Source organism: Cibotium barometz, chromosome 59, assembly GCF_041138505.1.
Source record: "Cibotium barometz isolate CiBa-2024 chromosome 59, ASM4113850v1, whole genome shotgun sequence".
Lineage (NCBI taxonomy): Eukaryota > Viridiplantae > Streptophyta > Polypodiopsida > Cyatheales > Cibotiaceae > Cibotium > Cibotium barometz.
The window spans coordinates 21180854-21203951 of record NC_141104.1 but is presented as its reverse complement, the minus strand read 5'-3'; the positions used below and the strand labels follow the sequence as shown (position 1 = coordinate 21203951).

At 47.3% G+C, this 23098-nt stretch overlaps 1 protein-coding gene across 2 annotated transcripts in view; it reads left to right on the top strand.

Annotated features, from left to right (window-relative positions):
• The window catches only part of LOC147605592 (uncharacterized), a 28462-nt gene extending 5709 nt beyond the window's left edge, over positions 1-22753 (top strand). Inside the window, exons 4-10 of one of the 2 annotated variants that reach the window (XM_086793062.1) lie at positions 18087-18729; positions 19071-19225; positions 20194-20435; positions 20519-20652; positions 20804-21210; positions 21380-21483; positions 22541-22753. In XM_086793062.1, the coding sequence (XP_086649188.1) occupies positions 18087-18729; positions 19071-19225; positions 20194-20435; positions 20519-20652; positions 20804-21210; positions 21380-21483; positions 22541-22608 (1753 nt within the window). In that variant the 3' untranslated portion in view covers positions 22609-22753. Of the gene's footprint in view, positions 1-18077; positions 18730-19070; positions 19226-20193; positions 20436-20518; positions 20653-20803; positions 21211-21379; positions 21484-22540 lie in introns of both variants that reach the window. The other variant, XM_086793061.1, reaches the window with a different exon arrangement.
• The last annotated feature ends 345 nt before the right edge of the window (positions 22754-23098 follow it).

Below are 23098 nucleotides of genomic sequence, written 5' to 3'. Positions count from 1 at the left end.
TTAGAATGATGTAAATCTGAAACAAATACAAAGTACTTGACCTTTTCTTGGCTGGAAAACCTGCCCTTGACCTTCAGTCCTTCACCCCTTAGCTTTAGCAAACCCTTGGCTGTCCTGGCCCTTGAATGCTTGAGGCTCTTGGTGAATTGTGAGATGGTTGAAATGAATTATGACTTGGGCTTTTATACCCCTCCTATCATCCAGTCGGCCTGCTCATAACAGCCCCACGACTGAGTTATAATAAATAAATGTTTTCACACTTTAATCAAGTGTTTTCACACCTGTTTAGAGCCTGTCCAGCCTGCGCAGCCTTCTGGGACAGCACCCTGGCTGCTGGGCATTCAACGCAGAGGTGTGGGACTGCCCCCCACACCTGGCCGCCTTCTGTTCTAGGGTTTTTACCCTCTGTCGGTTGCCTGTCCAGAGGCTCTGGAGCTGGCCGACTGCCCCTCCAGCCCTTGCCTTGGCTGGTGGGCAAAGTCTTGGGCCCTCCTGGCCCCTTGGGGGTGGTTCTACACCTCCCCCATGCCCATCTAAGTATGCACATGCAAACCCTTGTCCTGGGGTAGCCCTATGGGCTGACCCCATCTCTACATGCAATCTACATGCCTACAGATGTCTGGCATCCAGTTGCAAACCAGATACACAGCACATCCGACATCATTCCAGAGGGAGACTCACAGCGCGGACTGGCACTGCTTCATGTGCAGGACAATGCACACCTGACCTTGGACTCATGTGCAGGACAATGCACTCCTGACCTCGGACGACTGAGATGGATCCCTGGCTGACTCGTCCCGGACTGGGCTCACATGGGACCAGTTCACCATCCCAGGTCCTGCACCTTCTGTACAGAATGTTTACGTGGCATCCAAGTGCGGGATGCACGTGACATCCCCTTCTGCTTAACTTGACGGAAGCTGCATAGCCTCCAAATAATCCGTCAATAAAGCCGGATAGTCTTCGAAAAATTCCTTGTCGAGCCATACCGCTTCATGAGTTCCTCGGTCTTGAAACTTCGTGAGGAACTGTCGTAGTCTTCGGCCTGAGCCATGCTTGAAACGGTGCAGAAGGATCTGTTCTGGAACCATTACCTCAGCTTCATCAATGATGTCTGGTTCCGCTTCGTCTTTGACCTCTGAAAGGGGTGTACCTGCATATGGCTTCAACCAACTGACATGAAATACATCATGCATAGTCCAACTCGGAGGTAGCTTTAACTGCATAGACACCTCATTAATCTTTTTCCGGATGGGGAATGGTCCGAAGCTCCTGAAAGACAACTTTGGGCATCGCTTGCCCACTTGCTTTAATCTTTGCTTCATAATCCGAAGATATACCCAATCTCCTTCCGAAAACCTCATGTCCCTTCGGTCTTTATTGGCCTGTCGAGTGTAGGCCTCTTGCGCTTTAGCCAATCTGTCTTTAACGGACTCTAGGATCTCCTGGTAAGACTCCGTCACTCTGTTCGCCTCCGGTACTGAAGACGACGTCCTGGTTAACAACGACTGGAAAGGTCTTCCAAACGCTGCCTCATATGGAGTCCTGCCAATAGCTGAAGAAAAAGAGTCATTTAAAACAGCTTGAACTAAAGGCAAAAACGATTCCCACTTACCTGCTGATCGTGGACATAACACTTCAGCACATCAAAGGCCAACTGGTTGTATATCTCTGTCTGGCCATCTGTCTGTGGGTGGAATGCACTGGAAAAATTCAACTTAGTACCAAAATTATCAAACAATGCCCTCCAAAAATGACTGGTAAACTTGGCATCTCGGTCTGACACTATGGTCCTAGGAATCCCACCAATCGGGTACCAATGCCGAATGAAGAGCTGGGCAACATCCTCGGCGGTCACATTGGCCCTGCAAGGAATAAGCATCACAAATTTGCTGAACCTGTCAACAATAGTCAAACACTGTGTATTACGCTTACTCGGACTGGGAGGCAGATTTGTGACAAAGTCCATCGAAATGTCTTGGAAAGGACCCTCAGGAATTGGCAAAGGCTGTAACAACCCTATCTTCTTTCCACGAGGAGCTTTCACCTTTTGACAAATGTCACAGCGTTGTACATAAGTAAACACATCACGCCTCATCTTTGGCCAATAGTATTGCCGTTCTAACTTCTCCAGAGTCGAATTCATGCCCCTATGACCACCTGTAATGGCGTCATGGGCATCATGGAGAAGAGCTGCCCGGAATGGTTTCATGACACACAGTCGGCCTTTGTAGTAAAGCCAACCATCGCGTATCAGAAAATGGCATGGTCCTGTGGCATCCAATGCCTGTTCCCACTGAGTACCGAATTCCTCGGAATCCGCGTACGTGTGCTTCATGTCTTCTAGTCCTGTACCAACAAGGTCCAGTCTAGTGGTCTGAATCGCAGATACTTGTCCCTTCCTGCTCAAAGCATCGGCCACTGGATTGGCCTTTCCTGGAAGGTACTCAATCATACCACCGAACTGCTGGAATATCTGACTCCAGCGGTGCTGTCGATCACTCCACTGTGCACTGGGCATCGTCTGAATCCAGCGCAATGCCTGATGGTCAGTGCGAACCTCGAAGTCACGGCCATACAAGAAATGTTTCCAATGTTTCAAGGCCTGAATGACTGCTAGGAGTTCACGATCGTAGACTGAGTAATTCTTTTCGGCGGGCAGTAACTTACGAGACATGTAAGCTACTGGATGACCATTCTGTTGCAATACACCTCCAATTGCGATGTTACTCGCATCGGTGATCACCTGAAATGGTTCGTCCCACGAGGCAAGGGCTAGACAAGGCGCTTCCGACAAAGCCACCTTGAGGTTCTGGAATGCCTCCAACGCTCGTGGAGTCGTTCGAATCTTTTGCCTCCTTGTTTTCACTCCCTTTAGCAGATCGGTGAGGTCTGCCGAGAGATCGGAAAACTTGTCAATGTGGGTGGAATATGCCTGGCATATACCCACAAATGATCTAATGTCATAAGCAGTCTGAGGTACTTCCCAGTTAACAATCTCGGCCACTTTAGCCGGATCAAGTCGAATGCCTTCGGCACTGATTATATATCCCAAGTAATGTACCTGGAACAGATAAAATTCTGACTTCTTTTCATTGACATAGAGCTCGTTGCTTTCCAGCAACCTAAGGACTTTCTCCACATCAATGTCATGCTGCTCAACTGTAGCTGAAAATATGAGTATGTCGTCCAAAAATATGAACACACACACTCCAATCAACTCCCGGAAAATACGCATCATCATGCGGTTAAATGTAGCTGGGGCGTTCGTCAAACCAAATGGCATGACCACAAATTCATAGTGGGCCCGTTCTGTACGGAAAGCTGTCTTGGGGATGTCCCCCTCAACAATCCGAACCTGGTGGTACCCACTCTTTAAATCCAATTTAGAGAACACCTTAGCTCCATTCAGCCTCTTGAGAATATAGTCAATTCGAGGCATCGGGAATCTGCTCTTGATAGTCAGCTTGTTGAGTGCACGATAATCGACACACAATCGAGAAGACCCATCTTTCTTCTTGACAAATAAGATCGGTGCTGCAAACGGCGACACGCTGGGGCGGATGAAGCCAGCTTGCAACAATTCTTGGAGTTGGCGGTCCAACTCCGATTCCATTGCCTTAGAAAGGCGATACGGAAACTTGCTCGGGGGTTCCGAGCCTGGGAGGAGATCAATTTTGTGATCCTCCGGTCTGGACGGGGGAAGCTGGGGAGGGAGACTGTCCCGAAGAAAAATCTTCTGGAACTTTTCATGGAGAACCGAGTACTTCTCGGAAGCACTGGCCACCGTCTGGGCTGTCTGGACGTAAATCATCGCACACTGTGCGCCTTTCCTGACTGCTTGCTTAGCCTGCAAGTGGCTTATGAGCGGAAAGTTTGGAATACCTGGCTCACACTTAATGGTCACAGGGGTGTTTGACACATTCCGATCAATCTGGAACGTGTGCTTGTCCCACTTGACATCAGGAAGGAACTTGTGAAACCACTGGATACCCAAAATTATGTCTGCTCCTACAAGAGGGGCAACCATAAAGTCACGCACAAACTCTATGCCCTGAATGACTAATTTAGCACCTAGAGCTTCATACTTGACGCTCGTAGTCATACCTGTGCTAAAACCCTCAACTTGTTTGTCCACCGGAGTGAGCTCGAAACGGGCACGCCTAGCGGCCCCTTCCGTGATCACATCCTCCGTGCTGCCGCTATCAAACAAGACAACGACTCTCTGGCCACCTATGTAGCCAAAGGACTTGAGCAATTCGTTGCGCTCATACTCCTGGTCATGGGCGCCCTTCTGCTTATCTTCGAGCTCCCGGCTAATAATTGCTCCAACTGAAGCACCGGGGGTTGAAGAACTAGGGGTAGCCACTGGGGTCTGTGTGGGAGCTGTGCTCACCACGGAAGCTGTGGAGGCGGCGGCGGGCTTTGGAGGCTTCTTCGGACAATCCCGAGAAGTATGTCCTTTTGTGTGACAAAAGTAACATCTACCCTCCTTCCTGTACTGAGCAAGCTCCTCAGCACTCAACTTGCCACCTGTCTTGCCTGCCTCCGCTTTCTGGTCTAGAGTAAGCTTAGACGCATTCTTCGAGTTCTTGGAGCCAGAGGCTCCCGGGCTCTGTCCTGGGGAAGACCCCGTCTGGTTCTGGCTTTTGCCCCCCGAGGTGTTAGCCTTGGGAGAAGCCGGCTGGGAAGTCTTGGGCTTGCCACCATTGTGTTTCATTTCTGCACTCTGCGCAAGTGAGAGTGCGTCCTCAAAGGTGGCTGGCCTAAACATACGCACCTTCCATTGGATTTGCGTGTCTAGGCCATACAGAAACTGCCCTTTCTTGTCTGCATCAGATAAGCCTAATTGTAGACACAAGGTCGAAATTCTATTGGCAAACTGAAGGACTGGTTGCGCATTCTGACGCGCACCCCTGAACTCGTCTTCGAGTCGCTCAAGGTAGTGGGGCGGTAAAAACCGCTGCTTAAGGTCACGGACGAACTCGTCCCACCCATAAGCTGCCATACCTGATCTGGTGTGGGCATGAGCCCACTGAGTCCACCAAGGAATGGCCTCACCTTCCAAATACCAGCTGGCTAAGATCACTTTGTCAATATCTGATTTCCTAACTGCGGCAAAGTAAGCTTCAAATTGATGTAACCATGAATACAGAGTAGTGGGATCGAGTTTACCATTATACTTACTGAAGTTCATTTTCTCGGGAAAATGATTCGAGGGCGCCGCCGGTGTCAATCTGGCGTCCAAAGCTCGGAGGTAACGCTCGTGTTCCACTCGTCGCATGGCTTCGTCTTCTCGTTGTCGAATCTCCAATGCCCGTATCTGCATCTCAAGCAAGGAGCTTGACTGCGGCTGTGACCCCTCGAGAGGGTCCCTGTGACGAGGATCTGGTATCTGGGGTACGGAAGGAGAGGGAGGAGGAGATGGAAAATGCGACGCTGGAGAGCGAGAACGCTCCTCCAGAGCCAAAATCCGCGCCTTCTGCTCGTCCAACTTGGTTGTCTGGTCTGCGATTGCTCGCATCATCTGCTGGAACATGTCTTGTACACTCAAGCCGGGTGCCCTAGCTGGGCTGCCTGGTGCACTCTGGTCCCATGGTTCTGGTTCTCTCTCGTCGCCGAAGTTCGCCATAGCGGGAAAATGCAGTTCCTTTTCGGAACGCAATCTGACCATCCACTATCTGTGTGGGAGACTTCCGGAGGCTTCCGGAGGCTAAAAACCAACCGTCCTTCGAGGGACAGGAGTCACTCCGAAAGGGGTAGTCCACCGGCGTCTAAAAACCAACCACACGAGCGAAAAAATTTTCTGGTTTTCTTTGCTGAATCTTCGTCCTTGAAGTAGGCTCTGATACCACTGTAATATGCGGAAGCTTCGGAGAAGGATCGGTACTTCAAAACTCAGAAAACAGCACTCTTTTCGCGACGGAATTAACGCACAAAACTGAAAGACGATGTGCAGAAAATAGAGAGAGAAGGGGGAGATGGAGAAGGACACAGTATTGGGTCCCAATTACCCTCTGTAGGGCCCCCACCACGGATGGTGTATTTGCTTTATTAGAATGATGTAAATCTGAAACAAATACAAAGTACTTGATCTTTTCTTGGCTGGAAAACCTGCCCTTGACCTTCAGTCCTTCACCCCTTAGCTTTAGCAAACCCTTGGCTGTCCTGGCCCTTGAATGCTTGAGGCTCTTGGTGAATTGTGAGATGGTTGAAATGAATTATGACTTGGGCTTTTATACCCCTCCTATCATCCAGTCGGCCTGCTCATAACAGCCCCACGACTGAGTTATAATAAATAAATGTTTTCACACTTTAATCAAGTGTTTTCACACCTGTTTAGAGCCTGTCCAGCCTGCGCAGCCTTCTGGGACAGCACCCTGGCTGCTGGGCATTCAACGCAGAGGTGTGGGACTGCCCCCCACACCTGGCCGCCTTCTGTTCTAGGGTTTTTACCCTCTGTCGGCTGCCTGTCCAGAGGCTCTGGAGCTGGCCGACTGCCCCTCCAGCCCTTGCCTTGGCTGGTGGGCAAAGTCTTGGGCCCTCCTGGCCCCTTGGGGGTGGTTCTACACCTCCCCCATGCCCATCTAAGTATGCACATGCAAACCCTTGTCCTGGGGTAGCCCTATGGGCTGACCCCATCTCTACATGCAATCTACATGCCTACAGATGTCTGGCATCCAGTTGCAAACCAGATACACAGCACATCCGACATCATTCCAGAGGGAGACTCACAGCGCGGACTGGCACTGCTTCATGTGCAGGACAATGCACACCTGACCTTGGACTCATGTGCAGGACAATGCACACCTGACCTCGGACGACTGAGATGGATCCTTGGCTGACTCGTCCCGGACTGGGCTCACATGGGACCAGTTCACCATCCCAGGTCCTGCACCTTCTGTACAGAGTGTCTACGTGGCATCCAAGTGCGGGATGCACGTGACACCAGCCTGGAGAAGGTATGAAAAACCTCATAACCAACCAAGATCAGATCCTGTAGATAATCAATCCTGGGAGAAGCAAGTTGCTTCTCACTGGAACCCTCAAAAGGATGAGTCAATATGCTCCAACTCTGTACAAAGAGTAGCCAAATGTTGTACAAAAGCATCCTCTGAAAAGGTCGGCATCGCAAGATGTAAAGACTCTGTAGAAAAGATGGGGTCCATCTGCTCAAACTCTGTACCATGAGTTGCCCAATGCTGTACATAAGTACACGCCACTGAGGTGGGCATCGCAAGATGAAAGGACTCCACATCCCTCTCTGAAAACTGATGTCGTCGGACTAGTACAAGCCCAACCTGATTCTGATCCAAATCCAAAAAACTCTGGAAGTACCACTGTGTCCCAAGCACGGTTAGCAACCACAGATCCAAAGCATCTCACTAGGTCCAAAAAACCATCCTCCAAAACAACAAACCTGAAGAACTGGCAAGGGGAGGGGCATCCTCAGAAGCATCACAAAGAGAGGCAAAGGAAGACTCCTCACAATGAGGAAGGAAAGCAGGAATATAAACTGCAATGGTAACAAAGTCCTCAAAAGCATCACAGATAGCAGAAGACTGTTCCAGAAGTAGAACCAGATCCCAAGAATCAGCAACAAATAAATGATCCATGTGAAAGGATCACACCACAAGGGCAAAACACCCTCCTTGTTCTGCATACACTGCAAAGAACACAGGCTCGGACAATATAAACTCTGCTCAGGATCTCTGAAAAGATCACTGCACTCCTCCAAAATCTGTAAACTCCTATCACAGAAGAAAGCCTCCACAGAAACAAAACAGCTCTCGAAACTGATCCTCAAGTGAGGTAGCTGGAGAAAGGCCCCCTCTGAGTGTAGAAAACTCCTGTGGGAAGCAAAACGCAGCCAAAACACTGCTATCCAGCAAAAATAGCACTGCACCGCCAACAAAAGGCAAGGAATATGAAGAAACCGAGAAACCGTGTAGGCCAGGAACAAAACACAGGTATAGATGCTCCAAAATCAGCAAAACGCTGATTGAAATCTGAAATTCAGAATCCTCCTCAAGTACCAAACTGCCTCCAAAGCCACAATCCAAACAAAAAACTCCCTCTGCAAGTGATCTGTGTCCACTGGAAAAGAAAACGCAACCAAACAAGGGGCTACAAACCTGAAAATTCAGGCCAACCAGTGTCCACACCTCCTATGAGGAAAAACGCTGAAGAGGGGTACTTTCGGGTCCACCAGATGAAGCCCAGGTGATGGTAGAGCTACCAGCAAGATCGGTTCAGAAAAAGGCTGAAGCCTCAGATCAAGAACTACTGCAAAGAACAAGTACAATCGCGGGGGGGGGTGGGGGGTGGGGGGTGGGGGGGATGGCACAAGATAACCAAAAGGGACAAGCGCTGGCCTAGGGCCTAGTAGAAGGCCCTTTGAAGAGGCCAAAAGGGGAGCCCAGAGAGCTCCAACAACAGGGCGTGGGAAGGCAAGCCCAAACAGGCCAAAAACACAGCCTGTTGGGACAGCAGTTTTGCTGCCCAGACCCTGAAAAACAGCCGCCTGAGAACCCTTGGAAGGTGCCGCCTGAAGAGCAGGTATGCTGCCCTGAAAAAAAACACCCCTGTCAGGCCGCATAGAGGCTGCCAATTGACGCCCTGATGAAGAGGGACTGCAGCCCACTGAATTGGGGATGAGTCAGCCCTTGATTGACCTGAAATGCAAGCTTCATCGCATGAAAAACGCAGATCTGTCCACAGGTAGAAAAAACAAAGAAAACAAGAGGTAGAGGAGGGAGCATCCAACATTGACGATCACCGGCGCTCTGATACCATGATAGAATGTGCAGCGGAAGAAGGGAAAGTGGAAATACAGGAGAGAGAGTGAGAGAGAAAGATGGAGAGGAAACACAGGTGAGAACCTGCTCTCAATATCATCACCAAAAGGCTATTTGGTGTCCTATTTTAGTCTCTAGTGCTGACCATGTTAGTCAGAGGGGCTGGTCACCCCTTACATATATTTTACCCATATTTATTCCCCATTTTATGGTCCTGGGTATTTTCCCAGTCGTGGAGGTACTTTATCACCAGTCAGCTGCCTTCATGTGGGCATATATATAGCCGGCATGCCTCCCTCATATTTCACTGCTTGCCTAGCTTTGTTTGCTGCAGTCCCTCACATACGAGGTTCTCCCCTCTTTTGCTCGGGACGTGTATTCCTTTTGGTGATGATATTGAGAGCAGGTTCTCACCTGTGTTTCCTCTCCATCTTTCTCTCTCTCTCTCTCGTGTTTCCACTTTCCCTTCTTCTGCTGCACATTCTATCACTTTTGTTGAGAAAAGAAAATTCCTTGAGCCTTGAGGGGTTTGCCAAATCTCAAAGCCAAGAAAGTAATGTAGAAGTCAAAGATCTGTCATCCCAAACTCTTGCTCCAAAGCGTCCATGATTGAACGGATCCTCGCAGAATAAGAACCAGTAAAAATGAGGTCATCAACATAGACCACAATGATAACAACTAACCCCCTCTTAGGGAGGATATAAATGTTCGAATCTGCATGAGAACATTAGAGTTGCTTTAGGAGATGTGTTCTGAATATAGACAAAAGTAGAAGCCGCCTCAACCTAGAAATGTCGAGGTAAAGAGGAGTGCTCAAGCATAGCACGGGCCATCTAAATGATAGTCCGATTCTTCCTCTCTGCAACTCCATTCTGTGAGGGAGTGTATGTTGTAGTAAGCTGTCTCCGAATGCCCTGATCCTTGCAATATTTCTGAAACTCTTGGGACGTAAACTCATCCCCTCTGCCAGTCCTAAGAGCCTTAACTGAAGAATCGGTCTCTTTTTCCACCTCAGTCCTTGTCTCATGCACTCTGCACTGTAGTGCATGGTGACAAGATGGTTCATCATCTCTGCATCATTGTACAGCAGTAGGACCCTTGAGGATATGATTTTGTCATATGCCGTGGCCCCATTGTAAGCCCCAGTTCGGGATATGTCATGCATGAGCTACGTAGGTCTTTCCTCAGGCTTAGAGTGTCAGTCAATTAGTCAAGTCCCTTAAGCCACTTGAAGAGAATCAATCATTCATGCATATAGAAGTTAGTTAGAAGCCTTAGGATTTGCATTAGACATCATTCATGGCATTGCATAAGCATATAATCCAGCATTGCATAAGCCTTAGACTATTTTATCCAATATTATTATCCATTCAGCAGCATCATTATCTAGTCGGCAGCATCAATATCCAGTCAGCCAGCATTATTACCATTATATTCAGGATTTATCATATTATCAAGTCGTGTAGCATATTAGTTCAGCCGACCTGCTCTGTAATGAACCGACCAGCCCTTGTATGCATATAAATAGCAAAGTGATTTTATCTCATCATCATTCATCATCGCAAAAGCACACAAGCACTCAGCCATCCAGAAATCGCAGCCTGGTGTTGAAGCACTTCAGCCCAACAAGCTCTTCTCAGCCCCACATCAGAATTCAGCATTCATTCATCATCGTTATTCTCCATCCTCCCGGGTGAAGGAAAACGCAGCATATTCAGTCATCAACCTGCATATTCACAGCCATAGAACAGCCCCAATTCAGCCATCTTTCAGCCTTAGTCTTGCAGCCTTCCTACAGCCCCTTGGAAGAGTGCATTGGCATCAAGATTGGCCATCATTGGTGCTTCTAGAGCAGTGTACAGTCAGCCCGACTCTTGGTCTTCCAAAGGTCTTGCGTTTGGCTTATCTACAGCCCCAAAGTCAGTCATACAATCATTCTCTTGAAAGCAATAAAAGCAAATACTCCTAGCAATAGGAGGGGGCCCTTCAGTGGGACCCAATAAGGTGTACAAATCTCTCTCTCTCTCTCTTTCATCTCTTAAAGTTTGAATTGATAAAGTGGATTGCTAAAGACTCACAAAACTCAGGATACAGAAGGTGGTGTGAGACTTTGTGTCACAGGATCCTTTATCTACGCATAATTCCATTGCATGTTACATTCCTTCAATCACGAAAGTGCTGAAAGACCTCATCCTTGGTCTTCAAAAAGAAAACCCATGTATACCCGGAGAAGTCATTCACCATCACAAGCATGTACAACGCCTTACTGAAAGATGCAAGATTCATCGGACCACAAAAGTGTGCATGAACAAGAGCATATCTGTGTGTCGCCTCCTTTGGAAGGGTGGCTTGGTGTTGCGTCCCTTGTAAGCAAGAGGAACATATAGAAGTTGAAGCCTTGATGGTTGGTAAAGCCTCGACCAACCCATTCAATGAAGCTCGTTGAAGAAGTTGATAGCTCAAATGGCCAAACTGAGCATGCCAAAGAGTTGAAGAAGAACCGTGAAAGATCAAAGTTGTCAAGTTGTATAAGCCACTATCCTGGACTCCTTGAGCCAAGATGTTACTAGTTAGTCTCCTTATCATGAATAGTAATCTCATGATGAGGGAAGATCACCACTGGACCTGAGCTGTAAGAGCACTCATTGACAAAAGGTTAAATGCTAAATCCGGAATGTGGAACTGAATATTCAGGAGGGTCTAAGGACTGACTTGGAGTAGTTGAAAGCTGCGAGTGATAAGCTGCGGGAAGAACTGCAGACGACTAAGAAAGATTGGGTGGAGGTGGTGAAGAAGCACGAACCCCCACAGAGCATCATACATGAGACTCTCGAGGAGGAGAAATGCAGGAAGGATAGGGCCCTCCATGTGCGAGTGCGGGGGCTACAGGCGGGGGCTTCGATGCTTTGCTAGATACTAGGAGTGGATGGGATCGTTGTCACCAGCCTGGACATTTCCCAGTATGAAAGGGGTATGGTGGACTCCAGGACGTCCAGATATTTGGAAAGTACAAGCTTTGGGAATGGGGGATTATCCTACAATAAAAAGAATCACACTCCTAAAATTTAGGAGAGTTGCTATTTTTGGCCCGACTCCGATGGAAATTTTGTTCGCGTCATTACATCTGGAATTCAGCAGATACCAAGAGTTGGCAAAGTGCCTATGACAGAATGTCTACTCGTTTGGGATATTTTTAGAGGTAAAGATTATGGGAGAACCCATCTCTTAGATTGGGACATGTGGCAAGAAAGTGCATCAAAGTGAGACAAGTGGCCTTACAATTGTTAGAAAGTGGATCAAAGTGAGACAAGTGGCCTCACACTTGTCACTTCAATTATTGTGTGGCTCTTCACTTGTCATCATAGCCTTCTCTTTCCATTTTCACTCATGGGAGCCCCAAATCTATAAATTGGAGCCCTCTCTCTTCATTAATGGAGGGGCTCTTACTGTACACTAGCCTCTACCACCGTTACAGGCTGCCCTAATGATGGCTACTCTCTTTCTCTTTTTCTTGAAGGCTGCCCATGAAGAATATGGGCTGTTGGGGACTGTTTTGGAGGCTTCCATCACGAAGAAATACTGAAGGCAAGGGTATTTAATCATTTTATTATGATTTCTAGCCACGATACTTGTTTGTACCAGTCCTTGTACTTGCTGTACCAGCCATTGTATGTACCAACATTTGTACTTGTTGTACCTATTGTACCAGCCACTGTAACTATTGTACGAGCCATTGTACTTGCTGTACCAGCATTTATACTTGTACTTGTTGTACCAGTCATTGTACCGACTGTACCAGTCACTATACTTGTTGTACTAGCCATTGTACTTGTTGTACCAGCTGAATGGAGAGTTGTACTTGCTGTACCAGCTCTATTGCATGAAGACCTGTGGTTTTGCGGAAGAATCAGTACCCACACAGAGGTATATGGATTATATTGTTGGCTCGGCATTTCTACAGCCTGTGTTCCGGCTTGGTAGCCTCGTGTTGGGTTGTGTTATGGCATTTGTATATGTATAATCCGGCATCTCCCGTGGGGAGAGTGCCCTCAAAGCTTGTACATGATATTATTCTCCTTGGGTAATAAAATACTCCAAGGGGGGGTCAGCCCATTTCGGCCTCTATGCGGTGTCACATGTGCAAGCTCCATTTTCAGCATTTGTGGATGTTTTGTCTAGCTTTATGTTTTATGCAAAGTGATGATGGATATGTGTTAAGGTTGTGGCCATGTTTAAATGTTTTAATATGCATTGATGGTATCAACAAGTGTGCCAAAGGCCCTAGTCCCCCGGGCGCTGCGAGTTTCAATCGCTCCCCCCTTTGCAAATACATGGAGAGCAGGCAAGGATATGACACAAGAGCGGCCCCTCATCATTAGATTCCCTGATGCCACCAGCAGACAAGCCTTCTTAGACAGGTGGGCTGCCCTCAAGGGCACATAGGTGTACATGGGAGATGATCTCACCCCAGCACAGGTGGCACACCGGCATGAGGCGATGGTGACAGTTCATGAGGCCTGTAGAGCAGGTAAGTGGGCTATCTACAGAGATGGTAGGGTCATTATCATTGAGCGCTGTCCCAAATAGGGACGCGGGGTCTATGAGACCAAACACCTGAGGTTGGCAGTATGGAACTGCAATGGCATGCTGTGGTCGAATCCAGGAGGCTTGAGCGAGATTCTCACAGGCAGGGATGCCAATTTTTATACCGAGACTCATCAGAGCCCTGAGAGGGGCTTACCGTACATAGCTAGGTATGAGTAGGAGTTAGCTTTCCGAGGCGAGACCCGCACATCAGGAGGAGTACGTGGCTGTGGAGGGGTAGCTGTCCTTTTTCGATCCCATCTTCGACAGATTCTCAGCATCGTCCGGAAGAACGAAGATGCATTGTATCTTTCGGTGCGGCTACAGCTTAGCAGTGACAGAGTCATCCACATTGTTGTGTTATTTTGCACCACGCCACTCCCCTTACGCCGCACAGCATGGCCAATCACCATACTTACTATTATATGGGGATATTATGGAGTTCTCACAGTTGGGGGAATCCTCCTGCCCGGGGATTCCAACACCAAGACGGGAAGTCAGTAGGTCCCACTACTCGATCTAGATGACCCTATCAGACTACAGGAGCTGGACATCATTCACACAGGGCTACAGAGATCATCACAGGACCGTGAGGAGGTCACGGTGTATGGGAGATATTTCTTAGAGCTGGGAGTTGCACATGGTCTCGTTATCTATAACGTGATGTCTTGATGGCCCTCCTCCGACGCCCTCATTCCTTCCCTTACTCAAGAGCTACTAGCACAGTGGACTACCTTATGGGATCTCTGGCTTTGGCACACCTTCTCCCCGACTTCCCCATCCTGCCACCCCCATGCCTACTTCTTTTTCACTCTTACCTGCACACCACCTGCCCCTTGCCACCACCCCCCATCTCACATTACACTCAGGTCCTTTTTGATCACGAGCTTGACCTTGTTTACTCCAACCACATCTACCGCCAACTCCAGGATGTGGAACCTACTGTCCCCCTATCCACCCTCACATCACAGCTCACCACCAGACTCCGCACATCTGCCACCACTTCTTTCATCTGCGCACGACGGTCTACTGCCAAGCCACCTTGCGGTTCCATGTCCCAGAACTGTTGGTATGATGACGAATGTCGGGCCACATGCTCCCGTCTTAAGCATGAGGTACGGATTGGGCAAATCATGAAGCGCCAAGTGCAACGGATTTCTCAATGGCTCACCCAACACAAGAAACGAGAGTTCTACACTCGGAAAGAGGATGAGTTATACCGACTTTTCTTAGGGCCGAACTGCAAAGAGGCTTGGAAGAAACTTCGAGAACACCGCCCTCCCACACCTATCACCTGCCCAGACATATGGCACTTCTATGCACGCTCCCTCTATCATATCCCCCATCAGCCACCCCTACCCCCACAATCAAATCCCCGTCCCACCACCTCCACCTTCTTCACAAGGGGCATGGTCCTCAAGGCCATTCGTAGACTACGCAATGGGCGAGCCCAGGAACATGGGGGACTCACTGTCGAGTACATCTCGCATGCTGATGATACCCTGGCGCCCCTATTAGCCTACATGTTCATTAGAGCCCTTTGTGAAGGATTTCCACCCTCTTGGTCCACCAACACCAACACCATCACGATTCACCCCCATCCTCAAAGCCGGGGATCCACTTGATCCTAATAATTATAGGACGATCATGATTGGCCACACATTGGCCAAACTCTATGGATCAGTGCTAGAGGCGGAGCTTAGTTCATTTGCAAAGAGCCAGGGATGCAGAGCCTCAAGACAGGCTAGCTTTTGGAGGAGCTACTCTACCCTTGACCACATCTTCACCCTCCGTGCCATCATCGAGGAGGGTAGAGGACATCATCAGAGGATTTACTATTGCTTTGTGGATTTTCGCAAAGCTTTTGATACTGTACCCCGAGCCCGCCTCCTACACCGTCTACAGGAGATAGGAGTCCCATCTGACATGGTTTGGAGCATCATCGCCCTCTATGAGTCCGTCACCGGACGAGTGAGAGCCCCAAGAGGTACATCACAAGAGATTTCTAGCACTATTGGGGTGAAATAGGGATGCCCTCTATCACCCACTCTTTTCGGTCTCTACATTGATGAGATCTTGAGCTTCATTGACGGATTAGGTGGGGCTGGCAGGCATATTGATCCCCATACTACTTTATGCAGATGACATCGTTCTCCTCTCACACTCGGCCGAGGGGCTTCAAAGACAGTTGGATGATTAATAGGTTTTCTACACTTAGCGGGACCTCTGTTAACCTTGGTAATGGTCTTCAATACCTCTCACCCCTTCACATCCAGATTGAGCTTCACATATAGAGGGGATCCTGTGGAGATTGTCTCATCCTATGTCTACCTTGGTGTCACTTTCAGTGGCCCACGCTTCACCATGCTTCCCGCAACACATGCCAGAGTGACATGGGGATATATAGCCTTGAGCTTACTTGAGCGACAGTGCTTCCAGGCACATTTCCAGGAACCCAGGACAAAGGGCTGGCTTTTTGACACCCTTGTCACACCAGCCTTGATGTATGGAGCACCCTTTTGGGGGCCAGATTTATCCGATGAGGATTGGCAGCGAGTTGAGAGGCCCCCGGTGATGATGTTCTCGCGTATGATCTGCAGCAAACCATCAGTCCCATACCAGATTATCCAGGCAGAGTTTGCTGCAGCCCCTGATGGTAGTTGATGCACTCTTCCAGACAGTCACATACCTTCATTGCATCAGTCACATGGATCCCCGCAGGTACCCAAGGCTTGCCCTGGAGTCCTCAAGATAGCTAGCACTTGAGGGCCACTCTGGAGTATGGTATGCACTAGTTTCCACTTGGTTCTCAGCATATGGGCTCTGCATGGACTGCCTACCCCCCTTTCAATACAGTTTGGACTCCCCTTTTCTCTGGCTCTCTCACGAGGATACCAATCGGGTTATCTCGTTAGATCTTCTCACCTTCTACACCCATTGCACATGGATCACACCTTCGGAGCTCCCCACAAAGATGCACTTCTATAGAGGTCACTTCGTCATGCTCATTGAGGATGGATTCATCCAGCAGCCGGGCTACTTGAGTGTTCACATGTCCCATGCCATGCAGATTGCGATTGGTCAGATATGGGTTTCATCCCACCACCTCAGAGTGGAGATAGGTAGAGTCGGGAAGCTCATACGGAGACCCAGAGAGGAGAGGATCTCCCGATTATGGCACATAGGTTTAGATGGAGGAGCATTACATATGCCGCTGCCCAGTATACTATGAGATCCGCGGGAGGTTTCACTGTCTATTTCATGAGGGATTTGGTCCACTCTCCAGGATCATTGACTTCGAGGACCAGCGTTGCCTTGGTCTCTTCCTGCTTGAGCTCCGCAAACACAGGGACACCTTCTTGAGAGAGCTTTGGCCCTAGCCACCCCACCCCCTCCTCGCCAGCCAACCATCACCAGTTTCTTCCGGACCCTGGAGGTGGAGGACACCGATATAGTGGATCTTGTGGACCCTCCACGAGCTGCTCCGGACCTACCTCGCCTGAGAGGAGTTACCTTGGACCGAGCCTCCGTACTCCAGCGTGCCCGATGCCCCGGGCTCCCCATTGGCCACGATCACCTCATCAGCTCCAGATCCAGGACATCGCCATTGAGCTACCTTTCCACGTGACATAGCTGAGGGAGACCTCTCGGCCATCCTCATTAGCCCCATGCTTGATATTTTGGAGAGTGGTATACCATCTACTCAAAGCTGATGTAGCTCTCATGTTTTTATGTTCTTAGTATTTCCATGATGAGTTTCCAAGGACAGTTTTGTATCACCCAAGTGAGATGGCTATGTTTATGTTTTCTTTCTGTTTTATTTTCCATTCCATGATGAGATATGCCATGGACATTATTGTGTCACTTTGGTCTCATAGGCCCATTGGGTCTTTAGTAGACACTTAATATATCTTTCTTTCTTTCTTCCTTTCTTTCTCTCTTTCTCTCTCTTAACTTGTATCTGTAAATCGTTTGGGAGAGAGATCATTTAACTTGGAGGATACTTTTCTGTTGATTGTGGCACCGTTGATTTGTGTACTCTCTTCTTAAGATGGTGTGGCTTCAGGCTTGTAGTCTTGTAGTCTTGCAGAGAATCTCCCATGCCAGAGACACAACGTCTGCATTCCAGTTAGAAATCCCTGTTGCTGTCAACAGCTTTTAACTCCAGTCCATTTCTTGTCTTTATTCATTCATAGGCAGCTCTATGCTTGGGTGTTTGCTGCTGTATGTGTAGCTGTTAATGGTGCAAAATAGCAGCTCGAACTACGGTCTGGTTTTAGTTTTGGCTAAATATTGCTATCATTTCCTTCCTTTGGCTTTATTTTCTCTGACTTAAAGCATTTATAGAGATTTTTGCTGATGTAGAAATGACAGATTGCAGGTGGTGCTACAAATCACTGTTGGAACAGATCTAAAACATGATGTTGTGCTGGAGGTTCTTCAGTTTGAACAGTCATGGAAGTTAGGAAGAATTTCTAGGAACAGCTTTTAACTCCAGTCCATTTCTTGTCTTTATTCATTCATAGGCAGCTCTATGCTTGGGTGTTTGCTGCTGTATGTGTAGCTGTTAATGGTGCAAAATAGCAGCTCGAACTACGGTCTGGTTTTAGTTTTGGCTAAATATTGCTATCATTTCCTTCCTTTGGCTTTATTTTCTCTGACTTAAAGCATTTACAGAGATTTTTGCTGATGTAGAAATGACAGAGTGCAGGTGGTGCTACAAATCACTGTTGGAACAGATCTAAAACATGATGTTGTGCTGGAGGTTCTTCAGTTTGAACAGTCATGGAAGTTAGGAAGAATTTCTGGTGATAGAGATAGAGAGGAAACAACCACATTCCATCGAAGCGACTCAAACTCATCAGAACAGCTTCTTCAATGGCTTCTCCCTTTGGATAACCCTTTGGCCCCCCCTCCCCCCACCATGCCTGCTGCTCCATCCTCGTTTGCAAACAGCTCACCACAAAGGCCATCACTTACTGGCTCTTCTGGCTCAACCCTGTTTTCCTTTGCAAACCTGCGGACCTACTCTGGATCATCTTCTCAGAGTGTTCAGACATCAATTACGGCAACCCCTCCTCAGCTGTCTTCGACTCATGGGTTAGATGAATGGGATCGGCCTGCCGGACTAAAAACATCAAAAGGACAATCTGTGGGAAATGAGGGACTTTTATCTTTTAGAGGAGTTCAGCTTGAACCTCAGAGGTTCTCTGCACATTGCGGCCTAGAGGGTCTATACGTACCGGGACGGCGGTGGAGACGAAAGCTTGAAATTGTTGAGCCAGTTACAATTGAGTCATATTTTGCTGATTGCAACACGAAAGATCTTATTTGTGTATCCATTGAGGTGGGTGGTTTGTCTGCCTTAAAAAAAAAGCTCTTTGTCATGCATACATACAAACATACATATACATACACCAACACACATACATGTGTACATACGTACAAACATACATGCATGCATACCTACCACCTTACCTTACCTCCTTAACAACATATTTCTGGCCATGGACACACACACACACACACACACACACATACATACACACACATACATGCGCCCATACAGTATGCGCACACGCACACATACATGGTGTACATGCATACCTACCCACCTACCTACCTACATAATTGTTTTTTTGATTCACACATTCATATGCATTGACTTGTCTCGTCTTATTGACACAGAATGTGGTTCCAGATCATCTTTCAGAAATTTTAGTTATTGTGGATTCAATAAGCATTGTCTGCCAAACTGCTGATCCCGGCAGCATACCATCATCGGCACCCATTGCTTGCATTGAGGTTGGAGAAAATCACAAATTACCAGGCGTCTCTCTCAGGTTGCTAAATTATCATGTTTTGACCTCTTATGAGGTTTCCTATTTTTGTCAAATAAAAGAAGTGTTTTTTATGTTGATGGTTGACTTTCTAATTTTCTATAAGGAAGGCTATTCGATAAAGGGGAAAATGCTAATGCACACAGTCATTGATGTTTATCTTTGATGTGCCACCCACTTTCAGACGGTTTTTTGCCGTGATAGCCAGATTGACCATGACCTGGACAATCTTGGCTCTTGCAGCCTAGGAAGGGTGGCCGATGTAGCAGATGGATGTAAAACCTAGCTGAAATGGGCCACGAGGAAGAGGAAAGCATTGAGTAGTTGTCTCAGCAGTCTAGAAAACGAGCAGGCAGGTCTTTCTTAGAAACCATAATATCTGTCTCTTTAGATAGAGTGGGCTTTCATGGTTGATGTCATCATTAGGAGGGGGCCAGGCATCTATGCATTTTCTTCTGTTTGTTTTTGGATGTCCCATATGGCCACCACCATCACAAGGATAAGTGGGTTGAAACACAGATGTGGTACTTAACCTCAGATGAGGCTTGATTGGTCGCTAATGGCATGATCGGTAAGAGGGAGAATCCCATTTGCTTATGGGAAAGTCAGATATGTGGACTATTGGAAGAAGATCTTGCTGGCTACTATTGTTTTCATGACCAGCAGTTTGCTGGGCCAACAAGCTGGGTGGGTCAGCAGCTGCTTGAGGGGCAGGGGGAGGCAAATCATGTAAATAGAGTCTCTTAATACAGCCCCCCACCTCTTCATTGCCATTGTAGCACACACTGGCAAAACTTTGCATCCATATTGCCATCTTTTGTGTGCTGGATGAGAGATCATGTAAGACAATCCTAATGCTAGGTGCTTGGAATTCAATTCTTAGGACGGTTTATCCTTGTTTTCATTTTAATTACTAAATGATTGTCACAGTAGGGACTAACTGAATAACTCTGCCCTTTGGTGTTAAGCAGGCCTGGTGAGCAACATTCATTCATTCTGAAGCCTTCAAACTCCCCATTGCGTTCATCTATCACTGACACAGCTAAACCTGTTTCAACAAGCACCTCATATGGTCATGACTTGCAGAGCTCAAAAGCATCTTATTATTCCCTGGTTGAGAATGGGAAAAAGAAAGCCAAGGAGCATAAGTCGGGCTCTTCTCAGGACTTAGGCAATTATGTTCTTGTGGTTTCTTGTAGATGCAGTCACACAGGTAAACCGCTCTCTTTTCGAAGTGTATTTATGTGTTAATGGACTTTTGCTTTGTTGCAAGGATAATTGTTGTTTTTCTTTTAGAATCAAGATTACATTTCAAGCATCCTATCAAGTGGCAGCCGCGTACTCCACGGGATCTTCTTTTGTCGGTTTCGTTAGAGCCGGTCCCTGTAGCCGAGATGCCAAACGGTTCATTGACAGCATTGTTACCAAAGGTAAAAATTTTCAGTAACTTTTTGGAGATCAAACCTCTTTGTAAACTCGAAATGGGAATTTTTAAACTTGTGGTTTGCAACCTTTCTGGGAGTTCTTCAGATACTCACAGACATTCTTGCAATGTTAAGGCCTCTTTTTCTGCTGAAACAGGTGGTAACAGTCCAAGCAACTAATTTAACTTCAGAGTTCTTGCATCTCACTTTACTAGCACAGAGCTCAAGATACTCTGGGTCTTCCTTACCAGCTCCTGTTGTGGCTACTCCGGGGTTGTCACATATAAGCAGTTTTATGAGCTTCCATGAAAGGAAAGAGTGGCCGATTGCTAAGGTCAAGGAGAATGATTTTGAACTGGAGAGAACGAGCTCAGAAGTTTCACCAAGCATGCGGCCAGGTTCATTGCAGCGCTCAATGTCTTTGCCTCCAGTAAGACCCATTGAAAGCATCATGGGAATCACTCCTAGGGTTGTAAAGGAAAGAGCAATATCTGCAGCTGACATCGCTGCAGGAAACAGCTCTGCTCGAACACATCTATGGCTTCAAAATATCATCCCTTTGGGGTATGTGGTTTGCATTAGTGCCTCACCATGTCAGGTTTGATGGGCGTGGCATTATTATCAGCAGTTGAGCATCAACTTATTTTTTGTGGGCTCTGTAGTTGCTGATTATGGCCAACCGAATGAAGTGTGTGGCCTCTTATGAACATAATCCAAGATATTTTTCCTGCAGGTCTGTACCACCCCAATCAACAACAGCTATCAGATGTGAACTCCTACCATTGACAGATGGAATCATTACGCTTGATACGCTTCACATTTCTACAAAAGAACGAGGTAAGGTTCAAGCATTGTTGATAAAACTAAGGTCTTAAGAGGGCCTATGGCAGGGGTTTGGCAAGGGGGGACTTGGTCAAAGCATGTTAGAAGAAGCCTCTTGAAGAATTTGAGAGAGATGATATGAATCACTTGAGGCTGGGTCATGGCTGCTGGGAAGAATAAGGAGGAAACAAAGCCCTTTTTTAGTCTTCCTGAATGGTGCTTACAATCACTGAAAAAGCAATGAATCTTTGGGCTGAGAAGAGGATTTAGCAGGCAGCTTGGTGGAGAACTCACTAGAATCTTAACAGTAGTACAGGTCCACGTCTGAGTCCGCATTTACATGCCTTACAGCCTTACAGCTGTATTGGTCGGTTGCTTGTGCATTTAAGATCCTTAATTCATGTCTGCCTTGGCTGCCTGTGGGCTGATATCTGGTAAAGGTGTGATATCAGGCTGTAAATCCTATCCTACCATGAGCGGCTAGATGTAGCCAGTTGTCTAGATATGAGGTTGCCATGCTTCTCCAGCCATGAATGAGTTTGGCATCCCCGTGGTGTCTCGTCATCCTTTGTCTTGAGTGCCTTTGGCTTTGCACTGACGGAGTGTTGACTTCAAAGTCCTCGTCTCTGAGCACTAGGCAATGTGTTTTGCCACTAGTTTCTTAGTATTTCAGGCATTATACTATATATGTTCCTTTATTTCTAACTCTGGCATGTCACAACTCTATGTTCCCATGTTATATCTATCTGCTGTCATTTCTTGATGTGAAGCATCCTTAGTGAGACGTTGAGCTGTTATATAATTATTGTTAATGCGTATGATATTTGCATCCTTAAGTACCATGGAAATTCAATGAGTCCATCGTCTGTGATCTCAATGCAAACTCATCTTGGAGGAAGCGTGCTGTGCACGTGCATGGTCGGGGGTGATTGTGCAAGCATATTCCAGCTGTCCTTTGGAAGTCTCAAGTTTGATATTGATGTTGTTTTCTGAAGATTTTGAATTCTGTGGTTGTCTAGCTAAAGGAAAAGTTTAGCAATTTAACCTTGCCCCCCTTTTTTGGGTTTTGCAGATGTGTATTACCCAGAACAGCCTTTACAGATTTATGCCACGTCTAGTATTAGCATTGGAATCCCATAGTCAGCAAGACATAAAATGGAGTCTGACAGAAAATGGAGTCTGCATTGGAATCCCATAATTAGGAGACAATTTTGCAGCCTTAAGAAGGTTACTTTTGGAAAAACACCTTGGGAATGAAATCGGTTTATTCATGCCTTGTTTTCAAGTCTTCACTTGTCACGTGTCAGTGCTAAAGAGTAGTCTTTGAGCTGCTGTATTGCATAAAGAATAGACACAACATGGAACCAAGAAGCAAGCAAACCTCTCTCTCTCTCTCTCTCTCTCTGTGTGTCTCTCTCTCCTTGCAGCATCCCACAAACCGAGGATTCAATACCATAGGAGGTCAGTGGCAGGTCACAAAGAGTCCAGAGGAGACAACCACCACAAAGAGTCCAGAGGTTTATAGGCAATAGGGAGCGACTCTTGAAAACGCAGTTGGATGCTTGGACATGCCTTTCTCTCTAGGGATCAATGTAGATTGAGGGAGTTAGATGGAATGTTGCAAACCTCC